Source organism: Crotalus tigris, unplaced genomic scaffold (genome assembly GCF_016545835.1).
Source record: "Crotalus tigris isolate CLP2741 ecotype Arizona unplaced genomic scaffold, ASM1654583v1 scf7180000021329.220372, whole genome shotgun sequence".
Classification (NCBI taxonomy): Eukaryota; Metazoa; Chordata; class Lepidosauria; order Squamata; family Viperidae; genus Crotalus; species Crotalus tigris.
The window spans coordinates 94,671-114,430 of NW_024098455.1; the positions used below are offsets into that span (position 1 = coordinate 94,671).

At 37.8% G+C, this 19,760-nt stretch overlaps 1 protein-coding gene across 1 annotated transcript; it reads left to right on the forward strand.

The window, feature by feature from the left end:
- Positions 1-8,381: 8,381 nt before the first annotated feature.
- LOC120320326 (olfactory receptor 14A16-like) lies at positions 8,382-10,805 on the forward strand. Its single transcript, XM_039369945.1, has 2 exons — positions 8,382-8,871; positions 9,512-10,805. The coding sequence occupies exon 2, from the start codon at positions 9,541-9,543 to the stop codon at positions 10,456-10,458; it is 918 nt and encodes a 305-aa protein (XP_039225879.1). The 5' UTR covers positions 8,382-8,871; positions 9,512-9,540; the 3' UTR covers positions 10,459-10,805.
- The last annotated feature ends 8,955 nt before the right edge of the window (positions 10,806-19,760 follow it).

Sequence of the window (19,760 nt, forward strand, 5' to 3'; positions counted from 1 at the left end):
TTCATGTATGGATTGGAGGGGTTTAAAGTGGCTAATGATGCAGCTGTGGTCTGGCTTCTGGTTTGTGGTCGTGCCTCATCATCGGTGTGGCTTGGGGTTTGTTTTTTGCGTGGATGTGTGGTGGTGACATCCTGTGTGGTTTTTGTGAGTGTGGGTCTGGTATCATTTTTTGTGTTAGGGAGTCGTTTGTCAATAAGGGCGGGTTTCCAAATGGCTGGTAGGCGGGAGGTATCATCTAGCTTGTTCATGCTGTGTGGGCGTTTTTCTATCTCGATGGCTTCTCTGATTATTCTGTTATTAAAATGTTCACTTTTGGCAATGGTTCTGGTATTTTAAAAGTCAATTTCATGTCCTGTGGCTTTAAGGTGTTGGACCAGGGAAGATGTTGGTTCCTCTTTTTTGACTGAGTTCTTATGTTCTTCAATGTGTGCACTTATTCTTCTGTTGGTTTGTCCGATGTATGTGGTGGGACAAGTGGTGCATGGGATTTCGTATACTCCTTGATTTTCTAATTCAATTTAATCTTTGGGGTTTCTAAGGATGGTGGATATTTTTCTGTTTGTGCAGAATGCTGTTTTGATGTTGTGTTTATGGAGGATCTTACTGATTCTGTCTGTGGTGCCTTTTATGTATGGGAGGAGGGCTTTGCCGTTTTCTTGTTCTTTGTCTTGGATTTTAGTGGGGGTTTCTTTTTTGATTAGGTTTGTAATCTTATTTCTATGGAATCCATTGGATGTTAGTACATTGGTGAGAGTGTGTAGTTCAGTTTTTAGGTGTTGTTCGTCAGCTAAGCGTTTTGTTCTGGAGATGAGTGTCTTGGCTAAAGAGTTGATCTGTGCTGGGTGGTGGTGTGAGAGAGCGTGCAGATATCGGTTTGTGTGTGTTTTCTTCTGGTAGATGGTGTGTCCTAGGGAGCCATTGGATTTCTTGTAGACTAAGACATCCAGGAAGGGAAGTTGGTTGTTAGTTGGCAGTTAAAAGGAAGTTAAAAGGAAGAAACAGCTAAGACCACACATTGCTGCTCAAAGCACGAAGCTGAAAACACCAGCCTGAAGATGACGAATGAGACTTCGTCGAAACGTTGCCAAGACACTTCCAATTTTACGCGGGAGAAAACCCGAACAACCAAGGACCTACATACAAACACCCACGAAAACCTCAGAAAACAAATATATATATATATAGGAAGTTTTTCAGACAGATGTCTAATTGATTACACCTTGACATTTTTTAACTGCTATACTGCAGTTTTACTTTTTACAATCTCTTTTGCCTTGCAGCCCCCAACTAGGGGCGTTAAGCAGGCTCAAGTCACAAATGCGAAATATTACAAATCCAAATTTCTTTTTCTGACAAAGAATTAAAGAATTAAATTGGGAGACTAAGATGGCCATTTCGAGCTCATTCTGCTCTCATCAGTTAGCCACACCCTTTATGGGATTTGAACCTGGGCAGTTTACATACTAGGCAGTGATTTAACCACCAAGCCACAGGCTCTCCTCCCTCTTTGCCAGCTGAGTCAAGGGAGTATATGCAAGAAGTTTTTCAGACAGATGTCTAATTGATTACACCTTGACATTTTTAACTGCTATACTGCAGTTTTACTTTTTACAATCTCTTTTGCCTAGCAGCCCCCAACTAGGGGCGTTAAGCAGGCTCAAGTCGCAACTGCGAAACATTACAAATCCAAATGAAGCTCCTAGAAGCACGAAGCCGAAAGCACAAGCCTGAAGATGACGAATGAGACTTCGTCGAAACGGCGCCAAGACACTTCCAATTTTACGTGGGAGAAAACCCGAACAACCAAAGACCTACATACAGATACCCGCGAAAACCTCAGAAAACATATATATATATATATATATATATATTCTGAGGTTTTCGTGGGTGTTTGTATATAGGTCTTTGGTTATAACCAAAGACACACACACACACACACACACACACACAAACACACACACACACAAACACACACACATATGTATGTATGTATATGTTTATGTATGTATGTATGTATCTATGTATCTATGTGTATATGTATACTTATAGCTGTATCACCTATATCTATATATCTATAGCTATATATCTATAACATCTGTATCTATCTCTATCTATCTATCTATCTATCTATCTATCTATCTATCTATCTATCTATCTATCTTTCTATCTATCTGTACTGTATCTGTATCTCCCATCAAGAAATGACTTGATTACACATTCTCTCTCACACACACTCCTGACATTACTTAAAATTTGCCAACTATCTCCAGATTCTTCGCCAAAGTGAATACTTCAAAAATTTAACACAATACTTGCATGATATTTCATTATACAGACATTATTAGAAGTCAGATGGTATATAAAGAATCTATGTCAGTGATAAAATAATTCAAATTAAATGGATATTTGTTAGTTGAAAAAAAACATTGGAGCTACTCTATATTTTATTAATTGAAAGTATTACATTTCTTTTTTTAGGTATGATTTTAATCATTATACATTTCAGCATTCTCAGATTAACTGGTAGAAAAGAAAAATAATAATTTTGCTCCTCGGACCACAAACATTTATTGAAGATAGTTATTATCATTAATATTAATTGGAAAACATGATAATCCCAAGAATATTATTTTCTCTGACTTATCTGTACAAACAAATAAGCCAAAGTAGTATGATTCTATTAAGTTTAATATAATGCTATGATGAACATTAAAAAGTAAATCTCATTAGATAAGAAGTTACTTTTATGTTAAAGTTCAGTGAACTTTAACATACATTGATTGTCTCATTTAATGAGACTTATTTATTGAACTTTACACAGCTTAATTAGAGACCAGGCAATCTTTCAAGCTTGAAGAACAACTTGGAAACAAATAATTATTGTGATTTTTTTCCCCTCAGAGATTAATTAAAACAACTTATAGATAGTAAGGAGCTTCTGTCCTTCAATTTTGTGTATGTGAGAGAAATGGATAAAATATTAACACTTTAAAATGTTGCCTGTTAATTTGGTGGGAGAAAAAAAAACTTCAATACTTTACCAAATGTATAACTATGGACACAGATGCAAACACACACACACACACACACACACACACACATGCTTCATTATTTATTTATTTAGCTAGCTAAATAAAATTTATTTATTTATTTAGGTAAGATTGACAATGTAGAAATCTGATAGCTAGTTAGTTAGCTAACAGATTTCTACACTGCCAATCTTATCTAAGTGACTCTGGGCAGTATATAATAAAAACATATAGCAATATTAAAAAACATAGTTAAAATAGATAAAAGCAGAATTAAAAACAAGGTTAAAATGAAAATGCTAAAAATGTAAAACAGGCAGAAAGAGTCCCATTTCTAGAGTGGCTTATGACTCATAGGGAGATGGAAGACTGGACAAAGGTTATCCAAAATGGAAGAATCCAGTGATGGCTTCTTAAGAAGAAGGTGCACAAGTGCTTCTTTAAATTGTGCCAGGAACACTTATCTCTCAAGGGTAAATTAGCTTTTACCAAGACCCACCTAAATATCCCTACTGGGTATCCTTGACTAGTCAGAAAAGTCATGGATCTAAATCACAGATGGCCATGCTTACTGCAACAAGGATCCTTTCTACTTCCTTGGGTACAAAAGGATATTCCCAGATAACTGGGTAAGTTCATTCTACAGTCATGATAGGCCAAAAGAGGTTGAGATGCCCAGAGGACTTGCTCATCCACTGAACCACTTATTACTAGCAGAGATTTCACCAGTCCCAGAAGACTAAGTAAGGCTAAGAGACTAGGACACTCCCAGACATGGACATTATAAACTCTGGGAACTCCTCTCCTTCAACTACTGCAATCATTTTTAAGAGCCCATGTCATACATCCACTCCAATCTATCAATGTTCAAAAATTAAAGCAGACATATTTTACAAGGAAGATCATGGACTAAGTAAATTGTTTCAAGGACACAATTTTTTTATGGGACACAAACAGGAGTCACTGTACGAACAAAAGACTTGCAATAAATTTTAGCCACATCTATAATCCTTGATTTCTGTTTCTTTCGTAGTTGGTAAGCCAACCACCTACTGGGTTTATTTGCATTACAAAATATATTATGTTTCATATACTGCAAATTAATTAACATATTAATTGCTCCTTAAGCAAAGTTATAGAAACCTTTGAACTATTGTCCAATGGATTTAAAATAAGAGCCATCTCCTTATGTTTAATCTCTTCTTCCAACTCTTTACGTTTCTGCATCTGTTTTTGCCTATATGCATTATTCATATGAATCAAAACCCCTCTCATATATGCTTTACTAGCATCCCATACCATTGGCATCAAAGTATCCTTATACATATTCAAAAGAAAAAAATCCTTTAAGTAAACTCTACATTTCTATAAATTCCTCTCATGTCTAAATAAATTTTCATTCAATCTCCAAGTCCTTCTATTCCCATCTTCAGTAGATAACTCCAACCATACAGGGCTATGATCTGAGAATGTTCTAGGGAATATCTTGGCATTCTTTACTTTGGAAAAGAAATCATTAGTGATTTTAAAAAAGTCAGTTCTGGAGTACGATTTGATGCCTGTCTGAAAAAAAGGTAAAGTCTCTTTCTTCAATATTCCATTCTTGCAGATATCTCTAAGTTCCAAATCATCGTTCAAATCAAAAAAACAAAACAAAACAAAAACCTTTAGGTAATTTTGCATGATTAGGAGATTTAAAAGAACCCTTCTTGTGTTTACTTGATTCTAAAACACTATTCCAATCTCCTATCATAATAACTGATTTATAATCCAATTGAATTAATTTCTGATGTATCATCTTATAAAAGTATTTATGTTGTTGATTAGGAGCATATAATCCAATGATAAGACATCTCTTACCATTTAATAATAAATAAATAATAACATATCTTCCTTGTGGATCAGAATCAATTAACTTCGGTGATAAATCTTTTTTCGCATAAATTACTACTCCTCCTTTTTTCTGCAGAGCAGGGGCTGAAAAATGTACTCCCAGCTGGGAGTTAATCAAATACTTTTGATCCTTTAAAGCAATATGAGTCTCTTGCAAACATATAACATCATTCTTGTGTTGTTTCAAGTAATAAAATACTTTCTTTCTTTTCTGTGGTGAATTCAAACCATTAACATTCCATGTCAGAAACTTTGCCATTTTTGGTGGCCTGAAGCCTTTGGAACACTGCATGTAAATCTGCAGTCGATGACCTCTTCGGTCTTGTTCCTCCCACTGACTCTGAGGTAACCACTTGTTTTGTAGATCCAACATTTACCTTTTGCTGCTCTTTTTCTTTACGTTTATGAGCTGCACGAGTCATTCTTTGTTCCTTTGGGTCATCTTTTATCTCCAAACACTGCTGCATCGATTCAACCAACAATTCTTCTCCTACTAATGACATTGTTTCTACAGCCAACTGTCCTTCAAACTTGCCTTCATTTGTTTTAGATCATGGAGATGGTGGTGCACCTGCTTTAAGAACAGAAGCATAAAAATCTCTTGCTTTTAAAATTGTATTAAGTCTGTAATGTGTCCCAACGTAGTTCACCACTATTCCAACAGGTACATCCCATCTAAACTGAATCTGTTGTTTCTTCAGCTCCTCAGCCAAAAAAGCAAAGTCCTTTCTTTTTCTGAGAATTTTTGAGATATTTCTTTCAAAATTATAATATCTTGAGTTGCAATTTGAAATCTCTGCTTGTAAAAAGCCTGTATAATTTCATTACAAAGTGATCTTCTGGAAAAATAAATAACCACATTTCTTGGTAAATTTCTCTGCCTCGCAATCCATGAATTAACCCTAAAATTTTTTTCTATATCTTTCAACATTTCTTCAGGTTCACATCCCAAAATGGAGGCTAATTCTGCAGCAATTTCTTCTTTCAGATTCTCTTGCACATTCTCCTTCAACCCTCTTATTTGCAAAGCAAATTCCATATCTCTATAATATTTTTTTTTTCCAATGAGTTCAGGTAAGTGCCTACTATACAGAATAGAATAGAATAGAATAGAATAGAATAGAATAGAATAGAATAGAATAGAATAGAATAGAATAGAATAGAATAGAATAGAGCTGGAAGGGACCTTGGAGGGACATTCTTCATATGTTTTAATCTCCAGGCCTTTGATCATCTTAGTTCCTTTTCTCTGAAATTTTTCCAAACTCTCAACATCTTTTTTGTGATATAGTGACCAAAATTGGCTGCAATATTCCAGGTGTGGTCTTACTAGGGTTTTATAAAGCGGTATTAATACTTCATGTGATCTTGATTCTATGCCTCTGTTTATACAACCCAAGATTGTATTAGCTTTTTTGGCTGCTGCTACACACTGCTGGCTCATGATCAAGTGATTATCCACTAAGACTCCAAGGTCCCTTTCACAGTTACTGTTTTTAAACCAAGTTTCACCCAGTCTGTACTTGTACCTTTGATTTTTCCTGCCTAAATGTAAAACTTCTGTACATTGAAACTCATTTCATTTTATTAGGCTCATTGTTCAAGTTTGTCAAGATCTTTTTGGGTCCTGAGTTTGTCTTCTGGGGTGTTGGCTACTCCTGTCAGTTTGGTGCCATCTGCAAATTTGATGAGTCCCCCTTCAATTCTCTCATCTAAGTCATTTATGAAGATATTTGAAGAGTACATGGCCTAAGAAGGAACCTTGTCATGCCCCAGTGCTTACTTCTCTCCATGTGGATATTGTGCCATTGAGAACTATTTGTTGAGTACAGTTTGCCAGCCAGCTACATATCCATCTGCTGGTGATGTTGTCTATTCCATCTTTTTCTACCTTACCAGGGAGTAGGTTGTGGTCTATTTTATCAAATGTCTTACTGAAATTTAAGTATACTACGTCCACAGCATTTAGCTGGTCTATTAATTTAATCACTTTATCAAAGAATGAAATAAGATTGGTTTGGCATGATCTGTTTTTAACAAACCCATGCTGGCTATTAGTGATAACTTTGTTTGCTTCTAGTTGTTTGCAGATCTGTTTTTGACTACTTTTTTAGGATCTTCCCAGGTATTGATGCTAAACTGATTGGTCTGTAGTTTTCTGGGTCTGTTTTTTTTCCTTTCTTGAAGATGGGAACCAAATCAGCCCTTTTCCACTCCTTGGGTATTTCCCCAGTGCTCCAGGATTTATGAAAGATGTGGTGTAATGGTTCTGAGATAACATCTGCCAGCTCCTTCAGAATATATATGGGATATAATCTTTTGGGTCCTGGTGATTTATATTCATCAAGGTCGGATAAGTATTCTCTTACCATGCTTCTTGGTTGTTTTCCACTTTAGGGTTTTCATCCATGGTATCTTTCCTAGGTTCTCTCTGAGTTTGTTAAAGTCGGCTCTTTTGAAGTTTAAGACACTGGTTGGATTGTTTTCTATTGCTAAAGTTTGCATTATATTAAATTTCAGTATGATGTGGTCACTTTCACCCAAGGTTCCAGCAATTCCCTCTTTAACGTCTTCTCTATTAGTAAGGATTAAATCCAGTATAGCTTTATGCCTAGTTCCCTCCTCCATCTTTTGGGTAACAAAGTTGTTGGCTAGCTTGGTTAGGAATCTATTTGATCTCCCCTTTGCTACAGAGTTTGTCTCCCAGTTCATATCTGGATAGTTGAAGTTTCCTATTACTACTGTGGTATGCTTCCTACATACATTTGTTAACTGGTTGGCAAAGAGTTCATCTATTTCTTCTGATTGGTTGGGTGGCCTGTAAGATAAACCTATGGCAATGTCACTTTTTTTCTTTTATATTGACCTATATGCATTCTGGAGAGATTTTATCTTTGATCATGTGCATTTCAGTAGATATGTAGTGTTCTCTTACATATAGTGCAACTCCCCCTCCTCTTTTTGTAAACCTGTTTCTTTTGAACAATTTGTATCTATCCATCAGTCCATTCCATTCATGGGTTTCATCCCACCAGATTTTTGTAATGCCTACTATGTCGTACTCTCCCTTGCTTCTAGTTCACCCATTATTATTCATTTATAATTCACCCATACATTATTTCACAACTCCTAGCTATACCTGAAATGGTATAGGGTCTTCTGCTTGAGCATGGGGTTGGACTAGAAGACCTCCAAGGTCCCTTCCAGCTCTATTCTGATTGATTACTCCTTATTTCACTAGCATAACCAACTTGCCAAATAGTTTATGCTGAAATTTATAAATTCATGTTACCACTGAGCATTGTATCTGAGCAGGGAATTGGAATTATGTTCACAGTTCAACAATATACCTAAAGTCCTTTAGAGAAATTGAACTACACCAAGGATGCCATAAAGTGTCCTCCAGGGATACTGAAACAGAACTGACAAACTCTATACCTGTAATTCTTTAAACATCTATCTTCCTTACCTGCAAAATGTATAACATGCAAAAGATTTCTGCTTCTGCATTACACTATTCATGTCTTTATGGAATACCTTACAGAAGGGAAAACAGATTTCATTATCTTAAGAAAGCATTCTTGTTGTAGCTGATTTGCTCTGTAAACCTTTCATGTGATTTTTTCATCAGTTATCTTATATAGTCAAATAGCCAGATATCCAATAGCCTAAACTTTGTTTTCATGCTTGTCTGCAGTTTATCTAGATGAATCACGCAAAACAAACCTTTAAATCTTTTTTGATATTTTATTTTTATTGCCCTCTGGACATTACAGCTTTTATGCACATCTGATTCTATTTTATTTTATTTATTGAGCATATGTGTATGTATATGATCAACATAATGCAGTTCTCCAAGGAAGAAACTCCAAACATCTCAATCTAAAGGATATGGATGAAACTTCTTCCACTTCTTATGCATTTCCACTAACAATTAAATTTGATTAAGGTCAGTCAGCTTTTTCTCAGCTAAATGGGTGTTAAATAGCAGCCAGATTCCATAGTACTGCTTTCCTGCTTTCAATCCTTTCCACATCATCCTTCCCCCCCCCCCACTACTTTAATAATGTCAGTTGATCCTCTTTTCTGAAATGGATTTTTGAGAAGAAACCAACTCATTGAAAGAATAAGAAAAAAATAGTAATAAATATTGTACAATTGCAACATGATTGAAACTAGTCTTTGCCAATTTAATGAAAACTATTTTTTACTAACTTGTAGTTAGTCAAATTAATGATTAAGATATTTATGATTATATTAGTTTTGATGAACAATGGAATCAATAGGGATCATATGTTGTAAATATAATATTTCTTGTTCATAAGAGTCTTTTTTTAAAAAAATGCAATAAATGAACTTAACAAATTGTCTGACATTATGTTATGCTTGTTAAGTCCACTATAGTTAAATCTATCTATTAAATTTACATCTGAACTTTATACCTTGGAATAAACAGAAAAAGACACCTGAACTTCTTTGAACTATATTACAATAATCTTTTACTGCAAACTTTCTTAATAACAGTTTTTCTGAAGAGATTTTTTTTTCTGTAAAATTTAGTAGCAATTTTCTTCTCCCTTCCTTTCTAGAAATCACAATATATCCTTCTGCCTAAATAATGTCCAATGAAAGCATGATAACATATTTTGTATTTGTTGGTTTCTTTGATGTTGCAGAGTGGCAGAATTTCTATGCTTTGGTATTTTTTCTAATTTATATTTCATGTGTGATGGGGAATCTACTTATCATGATCATAGTAATTCTCAATATTCACCTTCATACCCCAATGTATTTTTTTGTCCTAAATCTATCAGTTGTTGACCTGGGATATATCACAGTCACCATCCCCAAAGTCATAGCCAACTCCTTAATGAGAACAAGGGTAATCCTCTATTCTCACTGCGCTGCCCAAATATTCGCCTCAGTTCTCTTTGCAGCATCTGAATTTCTTCTACTGACAATTATGGCCTATGATCGTTATGTTGCTATTTGCCATCCACTTCAATATGAAACTTTAATGGGCCCACACAGATGTATCCAAATGGCAAGCTGTGCATGGATGGTTGGCATTCTAACAGCAACATTGCACACTGGTGCCACATTTGCAAACACTTTTTGCTCCAATGTGATCAACCAGTTTTTTTGTGAAATCCCACAATTGCTCAGGCTCTCTTGCTCTGATATGTATCTCATTGAAATTGGGGCTATGGTATTCACTGGCAGCTTATATTTAGCCTGTTTTGTTTTCATTGTTAATTCTTATGGACAGATCTTCAAAGCTATAGTAAGAATTCTCCCTGTACAAGGTAGGCAGAAGGCCTTCTCTACCTGCTTGCCTCACCTCATTGTGGTTTCCGTGTTCTTCTTCTTTGGCATCTTTGCTTACTTACGGCCAATCAACAGGAGTCCATCTCAGATGGATTTAGTGGCTGCTATAGCCTACTGTGTGGTGCCACCATGCATGAATCCAGTGATATATAGCATGAGGAATACAGATATCAAGCAGGGAATGTGCAAACTCATTGCCTGGAGATAATGGGACATTTTTAAAGAGTAAATGCAGTTTACAGATAGCATGTGCATAGTTATGTATATATTTAAAGGCTAAAAGAAACATCCCAATATTGTTTCAGTAAGAGTGTAATCCATTTAAGGCAATGAAATGTGTTAGATGAAAATCTGCAAGGAGTTCAGTTCTGTATTAGAATTGTATTAATGCTATTCTGTAAATAATTGTTCTAATATAAGAGTCTTCTTGAGAACTGTATAGTCTATATATGATTATACAATACTGTATATGGATTTCTTTGATGACCTTGTTCACATGTAGTTTTGGTAGTCTTATGTGATGTTTATAATTATTCTTCCTTTTTCACAATTAAAAAAAACTAAACCTATCTGAACATGTGTCAATTTTGCTTTGACATTTGAAAATGAATGTTGCTATGTTCTTAATATAAACAAAGAAATTGAATGTTTTTGACATATTCAGACATGCCAGATGTAAATCTTCAAAGTCTGTCTAGTGCAGGGGTGTCAAATACAATTTCATTGAGGGCTGCATCAGCATTGGAGTTGCCCTCGGGGAGCCGGGTGGGTGTGTCCAGGGTGGGTGCGGTCTACTGGGGGGGTGTGGATGAAGTGGGTGTGGCCTACTGGGTGGGCATGGCCAGTTCTACATTGTTTGTGTCAATGGGGCCTATGGGGCCTGGGCAGGAGTGGGATAGATCTGAGGGTCTCTGCAGAAGGGGGTGTGACCAGGACAAGTGCCAAGGAATGGTCCACTGGGGGAGCCTCACTGTGCCTCTCAGGCCATTTGGGGGGGACTGGATCGTGGTATGGGCTGCCTGGAGCCCTGGGCAGCAGAGGTCAAATGCCCAGCCTGGCCCTCGAGCACCCGCAGCACCAAGCCCAGCCCCACTTCCCCAAAGGGGTGCTCAGCTACACTTACCTCCTCCTCAAGGCTGCTGCATTCCCTCTGCATGGGAGGAGACCTGGCTTTGTATCCAAAGCTTCCTTAGCAATAGGATGGGAGACCCCCAGGATAGGCCAGGAGGAGGGGGCAAGGGGATGGTGAAAGGGCAGCAGGGCAAGACTAAGGCAGGACTTCCCTCACACCCTCCCTCTCCTTCTTTCCTTCTTTCTTTCTTTCCTTCCTTCCTTCCTTCCTTCCTTCCTAAGTACAGAGTGGTGGGAAAATATTTGAGATGAGGGAGGGAGAAAAACAGGCAAGAAATGCAGCTGGGGAAGTGTCACCCTTCATGAGGAATGAAGAAATGCACCATTACCTGGAAGTGGCCAGCAAATGGCCCTCACCTACTTCACAAAACTGGTTTGGTGGGCTCTGGGGGAGGGGATGCCATGAGCAGCATGAGAGTCAATGTTACCTGTGCAATGCCACACAGCCCCCAGCCTGTCCGGTCTCAGCAGGCAGCAAGGTTCTCTCCTCACTGCACTGAGAGGCTTTAGACATATGGCGCGAATCTGAAAACAAGCACGATGCTGCCCAGCCCCCAGCCTGCCCAGTTTCGGCAGGCAGTGGGGGACTCTCCTCATAGCATAGAGAGGTTGAGCCAGGCGGTACAAAGCTTGCCAGCTTTGCACCTTGCTGCCTGCTGAAACTGGGCAGGCTGTGGGCTAGGTAGCATTGCACTTCTCATCAGATTTGTGCCACCTGGCTCAGTTCTTGGTGCTGTGAGAAAAGCATCCCGTTACCTGCCGAAACCCCTCCCCCAGAGCTCATCAAGCCGGATATGTGAAGTAGGTGATTCCTGGCCACTTCCAGGTGACGGTGCATTTTTTCATTCCTCACAAAGGGTGACACCTCCCCAGCATACACCTAGGGGGCTGGGCCGATGTGGCAGGGGATGTTCCTTGCTGTTTCCATCAACCGGCATGTGGACCTACGTCTTGCATATGTAATGTTAAGAGCATGGACCATGGGTGGTCAGCCTCCCAGAAAGAAATGATTTAACACCACAAGATGCCTTCTAGAGAGAGAGGTGGTGGAGGAGAAGAGCCCTGAACGTGCCCAGATAGGGAGTAATCAACAACTGAGCAACCTTCTGAATACGGGAGTGTGTGCTCATCCCCAACGGGTGAAAGAATGTATTGACATCAGAGAGCCAATTGCCAAAGGCTCGGATGTCTCTCCATGCCCTGTGGGGGCCTTGTAAGAACTCTGTCTTGTACTAGCACCCGGACGCAGAGTGATCATGAATGGAAGGGTTGCAACATCACCCCCACCCCCATTGGTGACTCCGCGACTAAGGCTACTTCCTCGAAAATGTGCTCTCACTTTGGGGATGCAAGAGAATGGCGGGAGGACGAAGAGGTGATTATTTACAACTTTAGAGCCTCTACACGCTCCCAAAAACAATCAAGAGGAATGATCCCCCCCCGTGGAAACACACAAGGAGAGGAAAGCCGAGAACCGGAAGACCCCCCTTCTCTCCCCTTGAGGATGATCACACACTCCCAAAGAACGGGGAAATGGATGAATGGTGGAGAGGGTGTGACCCCTACACTGAAGACTCTATGTGGGGATGCAGCAGCCAACTTGAGGGTGCTACAGGAATATACCCAGAGATGTGTTCCACGTTGGTGGTCCGATTGCCCCAATGGGGGCGATGGATAGACTCCAGCGATGCCGCTAAAAACATTCCCATCGATGAGAGAACGAAGGGGAAAGTTAGCGAGAGAGCACTGGGGAATGGGGGTTATGATGAGATAATTATAACGAAATCCCGTAGCATAGGGAAAGGCAATGAGGATGCAACTGTGAAAAAGGGCCATGGAAAGAGGGAAGGTGGGAGGAGAACGCCAATGGGAAAGAAGGTGAGGAGAGTAAACAGCGAAAGGATGCACAACGTATGCCTGGCCATATGAAACTGAGGAGTTCTCTTAGCTTACGGTTACATGAGGAGGGGAGAAAGGGTGGTGACATGGATACAAGCAAGAAATGCAGGAATATACCCAGAGATGTGTTCCACGTTGGTGGTCCGATTGCCCCAATGAGGGCCATGGATGAACAGCTTCCCCATTGACTGGAAGTTACCCTGACAATTCTGGCAGTAGCCAGCGAAAGCTTGGCATTTTATCCTATTAAAATTTTTATAGTTTTATAAATTTCCTGGTGTTCGTATATTTTATGATTTTATATATATATATATATATATATATATATATATATATATATATATAAAATCATAAAATATACGAACACCAGGAAATTTATAAAACTATAAAAATTTTAATAGGATAAAATGCCAAGCTTATATATATATAGGTCTTTGGTTGTTCGGGTTTTCTCCCACGTAAAATTGGAAGTGTCTTGGCAACGTTTCGACGAAGTCACATTCGTCATCTTCAGGCTGGTGTTTTTAGCTTCTTGCTTTGAGCAGCAATGTGTGGTTTTAGCTGTTTCTTCCTTTTAACTGCCAGTGAGGGTATGAACTGATTGGATGGGAGCTTGGCTGTGTTCTGATTGGGTGGAGGTGTGTTTCTGAATGGTTAGGGGCTTGGCTGTGCTCTGATTGGCTGGGGAGTGTTCTGTTTGGTTGTGCTCAGGTTAGTCTGAGTTGCAGAGGGGTTTAAGATTTTGGGGTTAGGGGTCGTTTGTCAATAAGGGCAGGTTTCCAAATGGCTGGTAGGCGGGAGGTAATTATCTCTCTCTTTCCATGCTTGTGGGCGTTTTTACTATCTCGATGGCTTTCTTGATTCTTCTGTTATTAAAAATGTAAACGTGGCAAGACAATTCACAATTTTACGCGGGAGAAAACCCGAACAACCAAAGACCTAATACAAATACCGCGAAAACCTCAGAAAACATATATATATATATATATATATATAATATATATATATATATATATATATATATATATATATACATATATATATGGTGAGAATAAAATATGATCACCAGGAAAAGTTAAAACATTAAAAGTTTTAATATAAAACAGAAGTTTTAAATAAAAACATTAAAAGTTTTAAAAGATTAGCAACCTAGCTTTCGTTGGCTCCTGCCAACTTCATCAGGGTGTACACAAATCATGCTTCTATTTTTAATATCCTTTTTAATATATATGTAGGTCTTTGGTTGTTCGGGTTTTCTCCCGCGTAAAATTGGAAGTGTCTTGGCAACGTTTCGACGAAGTCCCATTCGTCATCTTCAGGCTGGTGTTTTCAGCTTCGTGCTTTGAGCAGCAATGTGTGGTCTTAGCTGTTTCTTCCTTTTAACTGCCAGTGGGGGTATGAAATGATTGGGTGGGAGCTTGGCTGTGTTCTGATTGGGTGGAGGTGTGTTCTGAATGGTTAGGGGCTTGGCTGTGCTCTGATTGGCTGGGGGAGTATTCTGTTTGGTTGTGCTCAGGTTAGTCTGAGTTGCAGAGGGGTTTGAGATTTTGGGCTGCCTTGCTATTTTTTGGCTTCACGTTCGTGGTCGTGCTTCCTCTTCATGGAGGGTGTCAGTTTGCTTCATGTATGGATTGGAGGGGTTTAAAGTGGCTAATGATGCAGCTGTGGTCTGGCTTCTGGTTTGTGGTCGTGCCTCGTCATCGGTGTGGCTTTGGGTTTGTTTTTTGCGTGGATGTGTGGTGGTGACTTCCTGTGTGGTTTTTGTGAGTGTGGGTCTGGTATCATTTTTTGTGTTAGGGAGTCGTTTGTCAATAAGGGTGGGTTTCCAAATGGCTGGTAGGCGGGAGGTATCATCTCGCTTGTTCATGCTCTGTGGGCGTTTTTCTATCTCGATGGCTTCTCTGATTATTCTGTTATTAAAATGTTCACTTTCGGCAATGGTTCTGGTATTTTTAAAGTCAATTTCATGTCCTGTGGCTTTAAGGTGTTGGACCAGGGAAGATGTTGGTTCCTCTTTTTTGACTGAGGTCTTATGTTCTTCAATGCGTGCACTTATTCTTCTGTTGGTTTGTCCAATGTATGTGGTGGGACAAGTGGTGCATGGGATTTCGTATACTCCTTGATTTTCTAATTCAATTTTATCTTTGGGTTTTCTAAGGATGGTGGATATTTTTCTGTTTGTGCAGAATGCTGTTTTGATGTTGTGTTTATGGAGGATCGTACTGATTCTGTCTGTGGTGCCTTTTATGTATGGGAGGAGGGCTTTGCCATTTTCTTGTTCTTTGTCTTGGATTTTAGTGGGGGTTTCTTTTTGGATTAGGTTTGTAATCTTATTTCTATGGAATCCATTGGATGTTAGTACATTGGTGAGAGTGTGTAGTTCGGGTTTTAGGTGTTGTTCGTCAGCTAAGCGTTTTGTTCTGGAGATGAGTGTCTTGGCTACAGAGTTGATCTGTGCTGGGTGGTGGTGTGAGAGAGCGTGCAGATAGCGGTTTGTGTGTGTTTTCTTCTGGTAGATGGTGTGTCCTAGGGAGCCATTGGATTTCTTGTAGACTAAGACATCCAGGAAGGGAAGTTGGTTGTTAGTTGGCAGTTAAAAGGAAGTTAAAAGGAAGAAACAGCTAAGACCACACTTGCTGCTCAAAGCACGAAGCTGAAAACACCAGCCTGAAGATGACGAATGAGACTTCGTCGAAACGTTGCAAGACACTTCCAATTTTACGCGGGAGAAAACCCGAACAACCAAGGACCTACATACAAATACCCGCGAAAACCTCAGAAAACATATATATATATATATGCAGGAAGTTTTTCAGACAGATGTCTAATTGATTACACCTTGACATTTTTTAACTGCTATACTGCAGTTTTACTTTTTACAATCTCTTTTGCCTTGCAGCCCCCAACTAGGGGCGTTAAGCAGGCTCAAGTCACAAATGCGAAATATTACAAATCCAAATTTCTTTTTCTGACAAAGAATTAAAGAATTAAATTGGGAGACTAAGATGGCCATTTCGAGCTCATTCTGCTCTCATCAGTTAGCCACACCCTTTATGGGATTTGAACCTGGGCAGTTTACATACTAGGCAGTGATTTAACCACCAAGCCACAGGCTCTCCTCCCTCTTTGCCAGCTGAGTCAAGGGAGTATATGCAAGAAGTTTTTCAGACAGATGTCTAATTGATTACACCTTGACATTTTTAACTGCTATACTGCAGTTTTACTTTTTACAATCTCTTTTGCCTAGCAGCCCCCAACTAGGGGCGTTAAGCAGGCTCAAGTCGCAACTGCGAAACATTACAAATCCAAATGAAGCTCCTAGAAGCACGAAGCCGAAAGCACAAGCCTGAAGATGACGAATGAGACTTCGTCGAAACGGCGCCAAGACACTTCCAATTTTACGTGGGAGAAAACCCGAACAACCAAAGACCTACATACAGATACCCGCGAAAACCTCAGAAAACATATATATATATATATATATATATATTCTGAGGTTTTCGTGGGTGTTTGTATATAGGTCTTTGGTTATAACCAAAGACACACACACACACACACACACACACACAAACACACACACACACAAACACACACACATATGTATGTATGTATATGTTTATGTATGTATGTATGTATCTATGTATCTATGTGTATATGTATACTTATAGCTGTATCACCTATATCTATATATCTATAGCTATATATCTATAACATCTGTATCTATCTCTATCTATCTATCTATCTATCTATCTATCTATCTATCTATCTATCTATCTATCTTTCTATCTATCTGTACTGTATCTGTATCTCCCATCAAGAAATGACTTGATTACACATTCTCTCTCACACACACTCCTGACATTACTTAAAATTTGCCAACTATCTCCAGATTCTTCGCCAAAGTGAATACTTCAAAAATTTAACACAATACTTGCATGATATTTCATTATACAGACATTATTAGAAGTCAGATGGTATATAAAGAATCTATGTCAGTGATAAAATAATTCAAATTAAATGGATATTTGTTAGTTGAAAAAAAACATTGGAGCTACTCTATATTTTATTAATTGAAAGTATTACATTTCTTTTTTTAGGTATGATTTTAATCATTATACATTTCAGCATTCTCAGATTAACTGGTAGAAAAGAAAAATAATAATTTTGCTCCTCGGACCACAAACATTTATTGAAGATAGTTATTATCATTAATATTAATTGGAAAACATGATAATCCCAAGAATATTATTTTCTCTGACTTATCTGTACAAACAAATAAGCCAAAGTAGTATGATTCTATTAAGTTTAATATAATGCTATGATGAACATTAAAAAGTAAATCTCATTAGATAAGAAGTTACTTTTATGTTAAAGTTCAGTGAACTTTAACATACATTGATTGTCTCATTTAATGAGACTTATTTATTGAACTTTACACAGCTTAATTAGAGACCAGGCAATCTTTCAAGCTTGAAGAACAACTTGGAAACAAATAATTATTGTGATTTTTTTCCCCTCAGAGATTAATTAAAACAACTTATAGATAGTAAGGAGCTTCTGTCCTTCAATTTTGTGTATGTGAGAGAAATGGATAAAATATTAACACTTTAAAATGTTGCCTGTTAATTTGGTGGGAGAAAAAAAAACTTCAATACTTTACCAAATGTATAACTATGGACACAGATGCAAACACACACACACACACACACACACACACACACACAAACATGCTTCATTATTTATTTATTTAGCTAGCTAAATAAAATTTATTTATTTATTTAGGTAAGATTGACAATGTAGAAATCTGATAGCTAGTTAGTTAGCTAACAGATTTCTACACTGCCAATCTTATCTAAGTGACTCTGGGCAGTATATAATAAAAACATATAGCAATATTAAAAAACACAGTTAAAATAGATAAAAGCAGAATTAAAAACAAGGTTAAAATGAAAATGCTAAAAATGTAAAACAGGCAGAAAGAGTCCCATTTCTAGAGTGGCTTATTACTCATAGGGAGATGGAAGACTGGACAAAGGTTATCCAAAATGGAAGAATCCAGTGATGGCTTCTTAAGAAGAAGGTGCACCAGTGCTTCTTTAAATTGTGCCAGGAACACTTATCTCTCAAGGGTAAATTAGCTTTTACCAAGACCCACCTAAATATCCCTACTGGGTATCCTTGACTAGTCAGAAAAGTCATGGATCTAAATCACAGATGGCCATGCTTACTGCAACAAGGATCCTTTCTACTTCCTTGGGTACAAAAGGATATTCCCAGATAACTGGGTAAGTTCATTCTACAGTCATGATAGGCCAAAAGAGGTTGAGATGCCCAGAGGACTTGCTCATCCACTGAACCACTTATTACTAGCAGAGATTTCACCAGTCCCAGAAGACTAAGTAAGGCTAAGAGACTAGGACACTCCCAGACATGGACATTATAAACTCTGGGAACTCCTCTCCTTCAACTACTGCAATCATTTTTAAGAGCCCATGTCATACATCCACTCCAATCTATCAATGTTCAAAAATTAAAGCAGACATATTTTACAAGGAAGATCATGGACTAAGTAAATTGTTTCAAGGACACAATTTTTTTATGGGACACAAACAGGAGTCACTGTACGAACAAAAGACTTGCAATAAATTTTAGCCACATCTATAATCCTTGATTTCTGTTTCTTTCGTAGTTGGTAAGCCAACCACCTACTGGGTTTATTTGCATTACAAAATATATTATGTTTCATATACTGCAAATTAATTAACATATTAATTGCTCCTTAAGCAAAGTTATAGAAACCTTTGAACTATTGTCCAATGGATTTAAAATAAGAGCCATCTCCTTATGTTTAATCTCTTCTTCCAACTCTTTACGTTTCTGCATCTGTTTTTGCCTATATGCATTATTCATATGAATCAAAACCCCTCTCATATATGCTTTACTAGCATCCCATACCATTGGCATCAAAGTATCCTTATACATATTCAAAAGAAAAAAATCCTTTAAGTAAACTCTACATTTCTATAAATTCCTCTCATGTCTAAATAAATTTTCATTCAATCTCCAAGTCCTTCTATTCCCATCTTCAGTAGATAACTCCAACCATACAGGGCTATGATCTGAGAATGTTCTAGGGAATATCTTGGCATTCTTTACTTTGGAAAAGAAATCATTAGTGATTTTAAAAAAGTCAGTTCTGGAGTACGATTTGATGCCTGTCTGAAAAAAAGGTAAAGTCTCTTTCTTCAATATTCCATTCTTGCAGATATCTCTAAGTTCCAAATCATCGTTCAAATCAAAAAAACAAAACAAAACAAAAACCTTTAGGTAATTTTGCATGATTAGGAGATTTAAAAGAACCCTTCTTGTGTTTACTTGATTCTAAAACACTATTCCAATCTCCTATCATAATAACTGATTTATAATCCAATTGAATTAATTTCTGATGTATCATCTTATAAAAGTATTTATGTTGTTGAT